This window comes from Salvelinus namaycush, chromosome 4, assembly GCF_016432855.1.
Source record: "Salvelinus namaycush isolate Seneca chromosome 4, SaNama_1.0, whole genome shotgun sequence".
NCBI classification, from domain to species: Eukaryota; Metazoa; Chordata; class Actinopteri; order Salmoniformes; family Salmonidae; genus Salvelinus; species Salvelinus namaycush.
Genome location: NC_052310.1, coordinates 15,252,218 through 15,265,027, shown reverse-complemented (window position 1 = coordinate 15,265,027; position 12,810 = coordinate 15,252,218). Strand labels below are relative to the sequence as shown.

At 42.6% G+C, this 12,810-nt stretch overlaps 1 protein-coding gene across 1 annotated transcript in view; it reads left to right on the top strand.

Annotated features, from left to right (window-relative positions):
• Positions 1 to 12,810, top strand: part of LOC120045465 (src kinase-associated phosphoprotein 1-like) — a 33,806-nt gene that overhangs the window by 17,961 nt on the left and 3,035 nt on the right. The window contains exons 10-11 of the mRNA XM_038990354.1: positions 460 to 513; positions 847 to 956. Of these exons, the coding sequence (XP_038846282.1) occupies positions 460 to 513; positions 847 to 956 (164 nt within the window). The remainder of the gene's footprint in view (positions 1 to 459; positions 514 to 846; positions 957 to 12,810) is intronic.

Genomic DNA, 12,810 nt, shown 5'->3' with positions numbered 1-12,810 from the left:
ACAGGACTGTCCCACAGGCAGGTGGGTGGCTAAATGGGTCCCGAGAACGACCAAAGGGGGGGACTTCTCCGTGTCATCATCCATACCTCCATTTGAGATACATCAAGGTTCTGTTTCCCCTTTGCCGAAATCATTGGTGGTAGAGAAATATGCCTTGCCAACTCAACTGTCTTTTCACCAAAGAAAGCCATCTGGGATGGGTACAGAGTAGACCCTGACCACAGATGGTGTATCGAATGACAGTCTCTTTTTTTTTCACTTTCTCACCCTATCACCAATAAATCTCTCTCCCCTTCTTTGGTTGCTCTCAGATTTTCTTAAAAGGCACTGGAGGGCCAAGGGAGGTGGTGGGAAGACAGGCTGTACCCTACATCTCCACAACACAGAAAGTGCATGATTTTGTTTCAGGAAAGTTTTTTTTAAATGTCTCACCTCTTTTGTTTTCATTCTGTTTTCCAGAGGATGACATTCCAGGATCCATTGAGGAGATCAGTGAGAAGAGCACGAAACCAGGTCTGAATCCCACTCACAGCATTCACTGACCAGCAAAATAGGAAAAAGTAAAAAACAAACAAAAAAACATTTTGGATGACCCTTCAATGATCTGTATCAACTTTTCCTCTTTCGCAAAGTCATCTTTGTCAGAATTTGCCAGCTGTTTATGTTAATACAAGATAGATGAGGGCAAGAAGGACGTACGAGGAGGTGTGTAGGTGTGTCTTTCAGATAATTATAGTTATTGATAGGGGTAGTACTCACTATTCAAGTTATTCAAAGTGTTTTGATATTTAGACTTTCGATTCAAGTGTAATATTTTAGGTAACAGCATTGTGTGTTTTTGCTCAGTGTGGTCCATAGACTATGCCAATTACTACCAGGGCTTGTGGGACTGTGAGGCAGACGAGCCTGACGAGCTGGCCTTCCAAAGAGGTGACCTCATCTACATCGTCAGTAAGGTCAGCATCAACAACGCCAGTCACAGTTCCTTCATGCCCTTCATCAACATGCTATATACAGGTAATTACCAAAATAATGGAAACACTTGAGTAAACAAGGGATAGAAAGTATATTGAAAGCAGATGCTTCCACACAGGTGTGGTTTCTGAGTTAATTAAGCAACTGGTATCCCACCATGCTTAGGGTCATGTATAAAAATGCTGGGCTGGCCATTATTTTGCCTACTATGGCCATGCTCCCATAGGAAAACAATACCCCCATCGAAAGGGCACGAGCGGTCACTGAATGTTTTGATGAGCATAAAAACTATGTAAACCATATGCCATGACTGTTTCACTAACCAGATCTCAACCCATTTGAACACTTATGGGAGATTCTGAAGCGTTTGCAGAGACAGTGTTTTCCGCCACCATCCACAAAACACCAAATTATGGAATTTCTTGTGCAAGAATGGTGTTGCATCGCTCCAATAGACTTCCAGAAACTTGTAGAATCCATGCCAAGGTGAATTGATGCTGTTCTGGCTCGTGGTGGCCCCACGCCTTATTAAGACAATTCATGGTGTTTCCTTTATTTAGGTAGTTACGTGTAGATTCTATTCTATTTTAAACAATTCTGTTTTATTCTATTCTAATCAATTCTATTCTATTCCAACCCCTCCATTGTCTCTATCCTTGAGCCACTGGGGGAGAAATGCCCATCAGATCTTCTATAATGGGATTGGGGTTCATTACTGAGTCTGTATCTGTATCATGAGGGTTAATTGAGAGAGCAGCCATGCAAAACCCCTGCTGTGTTGAACACAAACTGCAGGTGAAGCATCCTGCATCTCAGCTCTTTTTCCTCAATCTATTTCCCTGTGCTTTATGGCCATTGTGTAGAAACATGCAGTATATCTACGTGTTACAGCCACTCTACTGGAAATCAATGTGTTGCAATTTGGGCATTGCCGTCAGGACCTTGTTTGCAGATTGAAGCAGTATTGGAAGGCTTGGATTTGTGTGTCATCATATATCCTGTTTTTTAACAGTATGCATAAGCGGTACTATTTGACATGTTGTGGAAAGAGTTATGGATCATTTGCAGTCTTCCAGTGGAATAGTTAATGAACTCTTAGTTGAACAAGGTGGTCTCCTCTGCAGTGTCAGACAAAGAAGTTTCTTTAACAAACCTAACACAATGGTAGATCTAGGAGAGGGGGTGTGTCCGAAATATTTGTTGCTATATTCATAGCTGGCTGTGGCGCGAAAGGGCTGGGTTTTGATGAATAAATACATTTTAGGTGTGAGGAGGGCTTGGCCACGCACTGGCCAATCAACGCGCCATGACTTAATACCGCATGCTGCTGTCTCAAGTTCTGTAGGTTATTGACGGTCTTTGCGTTGTCATCAACTCCAATTCGGCTGGGGGCACAGAAATATTCTAATCCCAGTATATTGTGGATTGATACTACAGTTTATTAAATAGCATAAGCTACAGTAAAAAGTAATAGCAAAAGTTTAAAAAACATCCAGTTTTTTTCTCGAAATGTTTGGAGTGTCGGCAGTCAACGTTATAATTGGCTTCAACGAGTATAAGCCTACATGTCTTTACGCATCGCACTTCTCCTCAAATAAAAAATACTATGCTCTCGTCAATGGTACTGTATGTGTGAGGCACGTTCTCAATAAGCAAGATATAGCCTAGGCCAAAGGTTGATATGACATTATATGACTGAATCATTTAAATATGTTTGGAGCAGCCGGTCTTTGGTAACCAGATGAGAGGTGCTCTATGGAAATGGGGATGGATATTTGAACAAGAGAAATGAAATAATGGCTAAAATAATGTTCAATCATAGGCTACAACAAAAAATGGGATGTCAGCTCACTGTTTTTCTGCTCCCAAACGTAATCTTTTAAAGGCCCAGTGCAGTCCAAATGATATTTCTCCTTTGTTTTGTATGCTATTGTACAACAGGTGATGAAACTAACACTGTAAAAGTGTGAGAGAAAAAAATGGATCAGTGTTATTTCCTGATAGTTGCTGGTTGAAAATACAACCTATACAGGAACGTCTAATCAGCGTGAGTTGCATGGGCTGAGGTTTCAGCTTGCCTGGTGACATCGCCAGGCTGTGAATTTGTTAATAGACCAATAACAAAGAGAGTTCCAAACCTTTCTGCCAATAAGAGCTAGTTTGTTTTCCCTCCCCACTCAGACCACTCCCAGACAGTCCTGGCAAAATTCTTCCTTGAGAAATACACTACATGACCAAAAGTATGTGGACACCTGCTCGTCGAACATCTCATTTCAAAATCATGAGCATTAATATGGAGTTGGTCCCCCCTTTGCTGTTATAACAGCCTCCACTCTTCTGGGAAGGTTTTCCACTAGATGTTAGAACATTGCTGCAGGGACTTGCTTCCATTCAGCCACAAAATAATCGTTGAGGTCAGGCACTGATGTTGGGCATTTAGGCCTGGCTCGCAGTCGGTGTTCCAATTCATCTCGAAGGTGTTCGATAGGGTTGAGGTAAGGGCTCTGTGCAGGCCAGTCAAGTTCTCCCACACTGATCTCGACAAACCATTTCTGTATGGACCTCGCTTTGTGCACGGGGGCATTGTCATGCGGAAACAGGAAAGGGCCTTCCCCAAACTGTTGCCACAAAGTTGTAAGCACAGAATCATCTAAAATGTTATTGTATGCTGTAGCGTTAAGATTTCCCTTCACTGGAACTAAGGGGCCATAGCCCGGACCATGAAAAACAGCCCCGGACCATTATTTCTCCTCCACCAAACTTTACAGTTGGCACTATACATTGGGGCAGGTAGCGTTCTCCTGGCATCAGGCAAAATCCAGATTTGTCCGTTGGACTGCTAGATGGTGACGCGTGATTCATCACTCCATAGAACGCGTTTCCACTGCTCCAGAGTCCAATGGCGGTGAGGTTTACACCACTCCAGCCGAAGCTTGGCATTGCGCATGGTGACCTTAGGCTTGTGTGTGGCTGCTCAGCCATGGAAACCCATTTCATGAAGCTCCCGGCAAACGTTGCTGATATTGCTAGTGAGTGTTGCAACAGAGGATAGATGATTTTTTTAACGCCTCAGCGGTCCCGTTCTGTGAGCTTGTGTGGCCTACCACTTTGCGGCTGAGCCGCTGTTTCTCAATAACAGCACTTACAGTTGACCTGGGTGGCTGTAGCAGGGCAGAAATTTGACGAACTGACTTGTTGGAAAGGTGGCATCCTATGACGGTGCCACGTTGAATGTCACTGAGCTCTTCAGTAAGGCCATTCTACTGCCAATGTTTGTCTATGGAGAATGCATGGCTGTATGCTTGATTTTATACACCTGTCAGCAACGTTGTGGCTGAAACAGCCGAATCCACTAATTTGAAAGGGGGTCCACATACTTTTGCATATATATATATATATAGAGTGTCGTTTATTTTGCTAAAAAGCTATTTTTGTCCATTTTAATGGAAAACTATTACCCAAAAATGATTTGATATTGATATAAATATGTCTGCATTGGGCCTTTAATAAAGCTTTGGTGATTTATGTCAAAGCAGTCTCAGGAGCCAAAGCCTTTATTGATAGGCTTGGCTACTAGTAGGCCTACTTGGTGAATGCATTGGGCAGGACAAAAAAACAGCCTTCATTGAGGGGAGGCTATGCTTGATTTTTCAACAAATGATGCGAAATTGATTTATTTTTTATTTTTTTATATATATACGAGGGTTACCTGCACAAAAAGCACATCTCTCTTTTTCCATGAGCATATGGGCACTGTGCGTCACGGGTAGATAGGTAGCACTTCCGCAGGACAAAATCCTTACCATAACCAACATGTTACCTCTAAGACCAGCCTTTGTTTGGTCTTAAATATCCCCACCAAACACTTCCTGAAATTGACACTTTGGCGCTTTTTAAGCACACACCTCAGATATTGCCACCCCTCCCACCTCAGTGCAAGCGAGCTGATATATGACAGGTAAACTACCAATCCCGGTGCAAGGGTTGTAAAATAGCAGAGCGCCGGCTTTAACAGGTTGAAATTGCCAACGAGCGTGTTTTAACACCAGCCGAAAATAGAGCCCTATGGGTACTAGTTTATAGGGGAATGTCTAAACAACCCATTACATTTTTCATAGAAGAAGAATAAAGCCACCTGCTCTGAATCTATTGGAGGTGTATCAGGAAGACGTTACCAGAGTTCTACAGTATTACCTTTCGGTGTAGGTGTTGGGCTACCTACCTTTCACTGTAACAGACCAACTCTTGGTTGGTTGTAGCTGTACTGTCTGGTACACAGCTTTCGTGACACAGATTACTCTTGTTTTGTCAAGCTTTTCCCCTTAGTCTTCATAATAACATGATAGTCTACAGAGCATTCTAACAGAGCATTCTAACAGAGCATTCTAACAGAGCATTCTAACAGAGCATTCTAACAGAGCATTCTAACAGTCCCTTAATGGATTAAAAGTGAGGGCCTCATTGTAATTCGTTTAGAGGCGATTCCTTCCTGTCTGTTTCTGAATGGAAGGTTTTGGTTTAGTGTGACAAGAGTCCACCCGTGCCCCATTCAGTCATAACCTTGTATCATATTTCCCTCATGAATGACATTAATGACATGATTAGGACACTACATGGCAATCGTGTGTTTTAATGAGCCTTAAGGGAGGGGAATCCCTGTTCCCTCTGGTTCAACAGTGGAGCAGACTATTTAGTTGAATGGGGGTTTCCTTGGAACCCTGACCTCAACGAATGAAATACAGGCCCTTGGCTGCAGCTCAAGCCTTGCTCTAACTGGGGAACACAGACATAAAATGGCCATATAAAACTAAGACCCATAAATTCTCCTGAACAGAGACTTAGGGTGTTGGGGGGAGGCTGAGTGTATGTCAACACTGACCATAATTACAAGGTAGAAAGGACACGCTCTAAGTGCTAAATCAATGGTGCTAACAAACTGTTATTTTTAAGCTGCGATTTGATTGACTACCGGGGTGCAGACCAGGCTAGGGGCTAGCCACAGGCGCTGTGTCGTATGGCTGTGAACTGAGTAGAACATGACGATTATACAAAGAGCCCCCATCAATCATTATTGATCTAGCGAGAACTTACTGTAAAGAGGTGCATTTTTGCTGTTTTGTTTTTGTGTGGGGGGGGGGGGGGGGGGGGGGGTTGTACTGTGTGTATATGAGAGGGGATTGTGTGTGTGTGTGTGTGTGTGTGTGTGTGTGTCAGTGGGAGTAAATAAATGAGTAAAGCCACAACTCGTATTCATTCCATTTGTTTTACTAGATTAATCTGGCAGAGTCTGCCGCTGGTTTCACGGATGATGAACTTGGTTCCCAGTCTCCCGTCCACAAAGAAACACATAGCAACTATCTTGTCTTTGCACTGGCCTTTTACTGCTGAGAGCTTGCACTGTCTTCTATAGCTTTTGGCTTTGCAAAGACATTTTAGAGCGTGGGATTTTTTTCTGTTATAGATTCTCCTGATAAAGATCCATACTATTTTACACTTTACCATTTTTATATCATTTTTGGATATACTATACTAACTACTGGATAGAGCCTACTTATTCATACGAAAATGCTAACTGTTTTGAGTTCTCATTACGCAGAACTGACAGTTTGGGCCTGTTTATTGTACATGTACAATATATCATGAATTTGCTGACAAAATGTCTGCAATTAGTAAATCTTTGCTCTCCTAACATCCGTGTTGCTTATATTGACTCCTAAGCATGTTTCTCACTACTCCATTGGGTTGTCCTGCATTCCAGGACTATAATTTATGTAGCTAGCTGGAATCAAAAGACACAGCTCCACAGGTCAGCTGCCACATTCCGGTATTCCCAGAGGCACTCTTGTAGAACGGCAGGGTTGGAGTGGGGAGAGATTTACGATGTAAACCCATCCAGGCTCCTTTAAACTCTAGCAAACACTGCCATCTCTCTGCTCCGTCTCTCTCTCTCTCTCTGATCTCTCTTCCCCACTCTGCTCTGTCCACCCGGGGCGTGCACCTCACAAGCAGAGAGAGAGAGAGCTAGGGGGCGGGAGAGAGGCCCTCCTTGTCGCCAACCAAGGAGGGCCTATAGCAGCACCTAGATCTTCTGCACTCATTCTGTCAGACCTGGGCCCTGACAGTAAGTCTCAGTAAGACAAAAATAATGGTGTTCCAAAAAAGGTCCAGTTGCCAGGACCACAAATACAAATTCCATCTAGACACCGTTGCCCTAGAGCACACAAAAAACTATAAATACCTCGGCCTAAACATCAGCACCACAGGTAACTTCCACAAAGCTGTGAACAATCTGAGAGACAAGGCAAGAAGGGCCTTCTATGCCATCAAAAGGAACATAAAATTCAACATACCAATTAGGATCTGGCTATAAATACTTGAATCAGTTATAGAACCCATTGCCCTTTATGGTTGTGTTGTCTGGGGTCCGCTCACCAACCAAGAATTCACAAAATGGGACAAACACCAAATTGAGACTCTGCATGCAGAATTCTGCAAAAATATCCTCAGTGTACAATGTAAAACACCAAATAATGCATGCAGAGCAGAATTAGGCCGATACCCGCTAATTATCAAAATCCAGAAAAGAGCCGTTCAATTCTACAACCACCTAAAAGGAACTGATTCCCAAGCCTTCCATAACAAAACCATCACCTACAGAGAAATTAACCTGGAGAAGAGCCCCTAAGCAAGCTGGTCCTGGGGCTCTGTTCACAAACAGACCCCACTGAGCCTCAGAAAAGCAACACAATTAGACCCAACCAAATCATGAGAAAACAAAAAGATAATTACTTTTTTACACATTGGAAAGAATTTACAAAAAACAGAGCAAACTAGAATGCTATTTGGCCCTAAACAGAGAATACACCGTGGCAGAATACCTGACCACTGTGACTGACCCAAAATGAAGGAAATCTTTGACTATGTACAGACTCAGTGAGCATACCCTTGCTATTGAGAAAGGCCACCAAATGCAGACCTGGCTGTCAAGAGAAGACAGGCTATGTGAACACTTCCTAACCTCCTGCCAAATGTATGACCATATTAGAGACACATATTTCCCTCAGATTACACAGACCCACAAAGAATTCTAAAACAAATCCAATTTTGATAAACTGCCATATCTATTGGGTGAAATACCATAGTGTGCAATCACAGCAGCAAGATTTGTGACCTGTTGCCACAAGAAAAGGGCAACCGGTGAAGAACAAACACCATTGTAAATACAACCTATATTTATGTTTATATATTTTCCCTTTTGTACTTTAACTATTTGCACATCATTATACTGTATATATACATAATATGACATTTGGAATGCCTTTATTATTTTTGGAACTTTTGTAAGTGTAATGTTTACAGTTAATTGTTTATTATCTATTTCACTTGCTTTGGCCAACAAAGCCCATAAATTGAAATTGGAAAGCGAGAGAGAGAGACGACTGTTCCATGCCGGCCTCCTCCAGTCTTCAATGGCTCGTTAGCGCCATCAAGAACATGGACACTGGTGACATCTAGTGGCTGACTTCAGTGCGAAACTAACTGATAATACTGAGAATGTTTCACAGTTGACAACACACACACTCGGAGACTGATTTACGCTAGTAGGCTATGTCCCACTCTTAAATCAACATGAACTTTACCCAAAGTAAATGGCTATCAATTATGTTGAAGTTTGCAGCTAGAGGAAAAAACACAAACACAATTTAGAATTGATTAAATTAATTAAAAGCCCTTATTAATGCAATTAAAGCAGAACTAACTGATTTGATTATTCTCATTACATCTATCTTGTTGTAAATTTAGAGAAAATTTATCAAATCAAATTGTATTTGACACATGCGCCGAATACAACAGGTGTAGACCGTACAGTGAAATGCTTACTTACAAGCTCTTAACCAAAATTGCAGTTTTAAGAAAAATACCTAAAAAAACAAGAAATAAATGTAACAAATAATTAAAGAGCAGCAGTAAAATAACAATAGCGAGGCTATATACATGGAATTGTAGCCTACCTAAGTTGTATTCGTTTGTATTAAATTGTATTTTATTAGTGTAGGAAATATGGGAGTATCTTATTTCCATAGGGCCATATTCTCATATCCTCAACTGCCTCAAACCCATGGCAACCCCAGTTGGCCCATTGCCCGTAGGTCCCACCATGTGAATGTGGTGGAAGAAAAGGGAGAGGGAGGAAAAACAATCAGATGGGAAAAGTCAAGCAAGAAAGAGACAAAGGAAGAACCTTTTATCCCTTTGTGTGACCCCCCACCCCCTTATATATAATTTTCTCTGTCACACATCCCTTTAAAGTCCCTCGCTGCTTTTGTGGCTATAGACAGGGAAAGACATCTTATTTACCACCCAAAGTAGCAGGGGGAGAGAGAGCAGAGTCTGGGGTTTGGGGTCATGTAGGAGCCGCGGTCATCTACCGGTCAACTACAGTAAGGTCATTATTCAGGCCCAGCCAATAGCCCAGAACTGTGCCTGAGCAACCCCTATCCATTCTGCCTAATTATTATAAATGAGGGGCGGCGTAAACAGCTATCATTACAGACACTCAGTGGCATACACAAATCCACTTTGAATTGCTATTAAGTTAAAGAGCCATCCTGTAATCCCAAAACGGCCTTAGAAGAGAAGCGGCTTGTTTCTTTTCATTTATTTTTTATTTGTTCCTTCATATTTTAGACGGCTCTGATGCGAAGTCATCTCTCGACTTTGAATCCATCTCATTGATTCAATTACAAGATTCCCTGTTTATTACTGGGATCAAAACATTTGGAAGATTTTTACAAAGAAATCACCCACCCTAAAAAACAATGTGTCCAAATCTCTAAACAGGCATTGCTAGAATTTATTTTGAATATTCATATCTGTCAAAATAAGTATACCCCCCCCCCCCCCCCCCCCCACACACACAATGTTCGGATACGTGTGTGTACATATTTCTAGAACACCTAAGGCAGTCCAGTCCACCTGTGTGAGCAAAATGCTTCGACTAGATATGGTGTTGAATAGATCAGGAGTTGCGGTTTGTAAGAGGTGTCTGTTTCTTTGTTAGGGTGACTAGTGGAGAGAGACGCAGCACTGCAGTGTGTGCCTCATGACTTTCCTTGTGGATGAGAGCGAAACAGAGAGAGGGAGAGGTAGCTAGAGAGAGAAAGAAGGGAGGGAGATGGAGGGTGGCGGTGAGGAGGGAGAGATTGTAACACCCAGGCGGCGGGTTCAGCGGCAGGGCAATGAGAGACTTCCTGTGCTCCATCACGCCCAAGGCCTGCTTCAGTCAGCTGGTAGCGGAGGGCAGATGCCTCATGTGTCAGTCTTATTAGCAATCCTCCTGCGTACGTGTGTGTCCATGAGTGTGTATGTACTGTACGTGTCTAAGTGTGTCTGTGTGCGTCTACGTGTGTGAATGTGTGTTTGCTTGCGCGTCCGTGTCTATGTGTAGTTTATACATCAAGATAAATAGTAAAAAGACAGAATATGACTATGGAACGTGAGCAGAACCTGATGTTCTACAAAAGGAGTGAATGCATAGCTCGAGGAGGAGTTAGGGAATAGGGTAATGTAGCTGTCACGGTGACCTGGCAGGCATACAAAGTGCTCCTTCTCCTGCATGAGAGACAGTCAAACCAACCTTCTCCCTCTTCAGGCATCGTTAGCAGTCAATCTGTCCTCCTGCCACCATTAGCCAGACCCTTGAGTGGTAAATAAACGATGCTGCTGGTGTACTGCAGGTGTTGTCATGGCAACTTGCTCACTCCCTCTCTTTCTTAGCTAGCTCTGCCCACGTTCATTTGCTCCCTCTCAGTGAAGGAGTCACAGGGAGGTCAACGAGTCAAAGCACCGCCACAATATGGCGCTGTTTTGTCCTCACTCACCTCCTCCCAACACACAGTAGCTGATATGATACACATTCAGGGCACTCAAACACGGGCAGACTTAGTGATTTGGAGGCCCCAGGCAGAGTCTGAGCCCGATCCAACATCACAGAAATGTAAGCCCGAACCGGAAAAAAATACAGATTTCTAGAAAAATAGGCCTATTGATTTAAAGTGGTGTTGAGAACAATGCCACAGAGGTGGGCGGAGTGAGGAGAAAAGGAAACAGCCATTGTCTTAGAAAAGTGAATATTGGAAGAATTGGGATAAAGTAGGCTAATGCAATTGAAGGCATGCATCAAATTGTTGCTTATTGGCCTACTGAAACTCCCAAAGTCATATCCAATCGTTATACTAAAATGAAGGTAATACCCGTGTGTGGTCAACTAGATGAAAATGTCAGAAACTGTTTTGATTGGCAAAGCGCCATCGCCTACTTTGAGACAAGCGTGGGGGACTCGTCTTCTTGATAAGTAAATTAGTGTCATATTTTTGTTTTCCCTGAATCTCTGTTTGCATATTTGGTGAGCCTACAAATACCCTGGGAAAATGTTAGCTATGTTGAAGTGTTGTCTTTATTCTGTTATATATAATGATCAGAGCATTCTGCTAGCATGTTATGTAGTTTAACAAGTGGATTTTGCTATTCACTCGCGTTGTAGCCTGGCCTACTCCCGATTTGTCTGATAATCAATGGGATTTCGTTTCACTGAATCTCCGTCTGTATATTTGGTTAGTTGCTCTCTGGCTGGGAAAAGAAGTGGAGGTGGTAGTTAATTTAATTTGTTTGCTTATCTATCACCGATCAGAAACATTTAGCATACAATAATTCATGTAATAATAATTATTGTAGCCTAAATCAATTGTATTATTTTGCTCACGACTGAGGTATAGGCTATAGTAGGCTATACAACTGCTGAGCTGTGTGAGTCCTGTTTTATCTAGCTTAACCAGAGGAGGCTGGTGGGAGGAGCTATAGGAGGACAGCTCATTGTAATGGCTGTATTGGAGTCAATGGAACGGAGTCGAACACGTTGTTTCCATGTGTTTGATGTGTTTGGTACCATTTCATTCATTCCATCTGTCCTCCTGTAGCTCCTCCCACCAGCCTCCTCTGATCTTAATGTAACTTACTTCAACATATCTCAATCAATAATTCATGTCATTCATAGGCAGCTGTTATGAGATAAAAAAATATATATATATTTTGTTACTAGTATTTTGGGGTTTTATTATGCCCAGTTCATGAGGCCCCTGATGATGTGCGGCCTGAGGGAAATTCCTCTTCTGCCTAACGGTAAGTCCACCACTGCACAGAAAACATCCCAGACTGTCATGAAGGGCCTCTTGATTATTTTAAAATTGAAGAACAATGTCTCGGTATGGAAATGGCATGGCACCTTGGTGCCAACAGAAAGGTGTTATCCATAACCCCACTGTATTTTCTCCTGAGAATTAAAGATCATTCTATCCAAAATTCAGATACGCATTACACCAAATTAAAGGGGGGAAATCTGTAGGAGGTTGGAGAGATTGAAGTTAGGGCATTGTCATAATAATACATTTACTCCCTGTGCTTCTTTCTATACGAGACCTCCCCTTCCAGCAGGCGTACTCTGGATGAACCCGTAGTAAGCAGCGAAGAAGATGGAGTTGGCACGCTTGACAGACCTTCGCTGCCATTGGAACACTGTGGCGATGTAGCTGTTGTATTAAAATGGCGGCGCTGATAATCAAAAAGAGCTTTCTCAGGGAGGACGTTGGACTGTCTGGCTGCACAGATGGGCCAGGGAGATAAATACAACTTTCTGTCACTGTGGTTGGAGGAATGGATCTGCGACAGCCCCGTGGGAGAGAAACTGTTTCGTTCCTACTCTCTGATGCCCCAATCTGTCTGTTTCTCTCCTTTTATAGATTACTATTCAAGCTAGATTTCCACAATAAAACTTGTTTT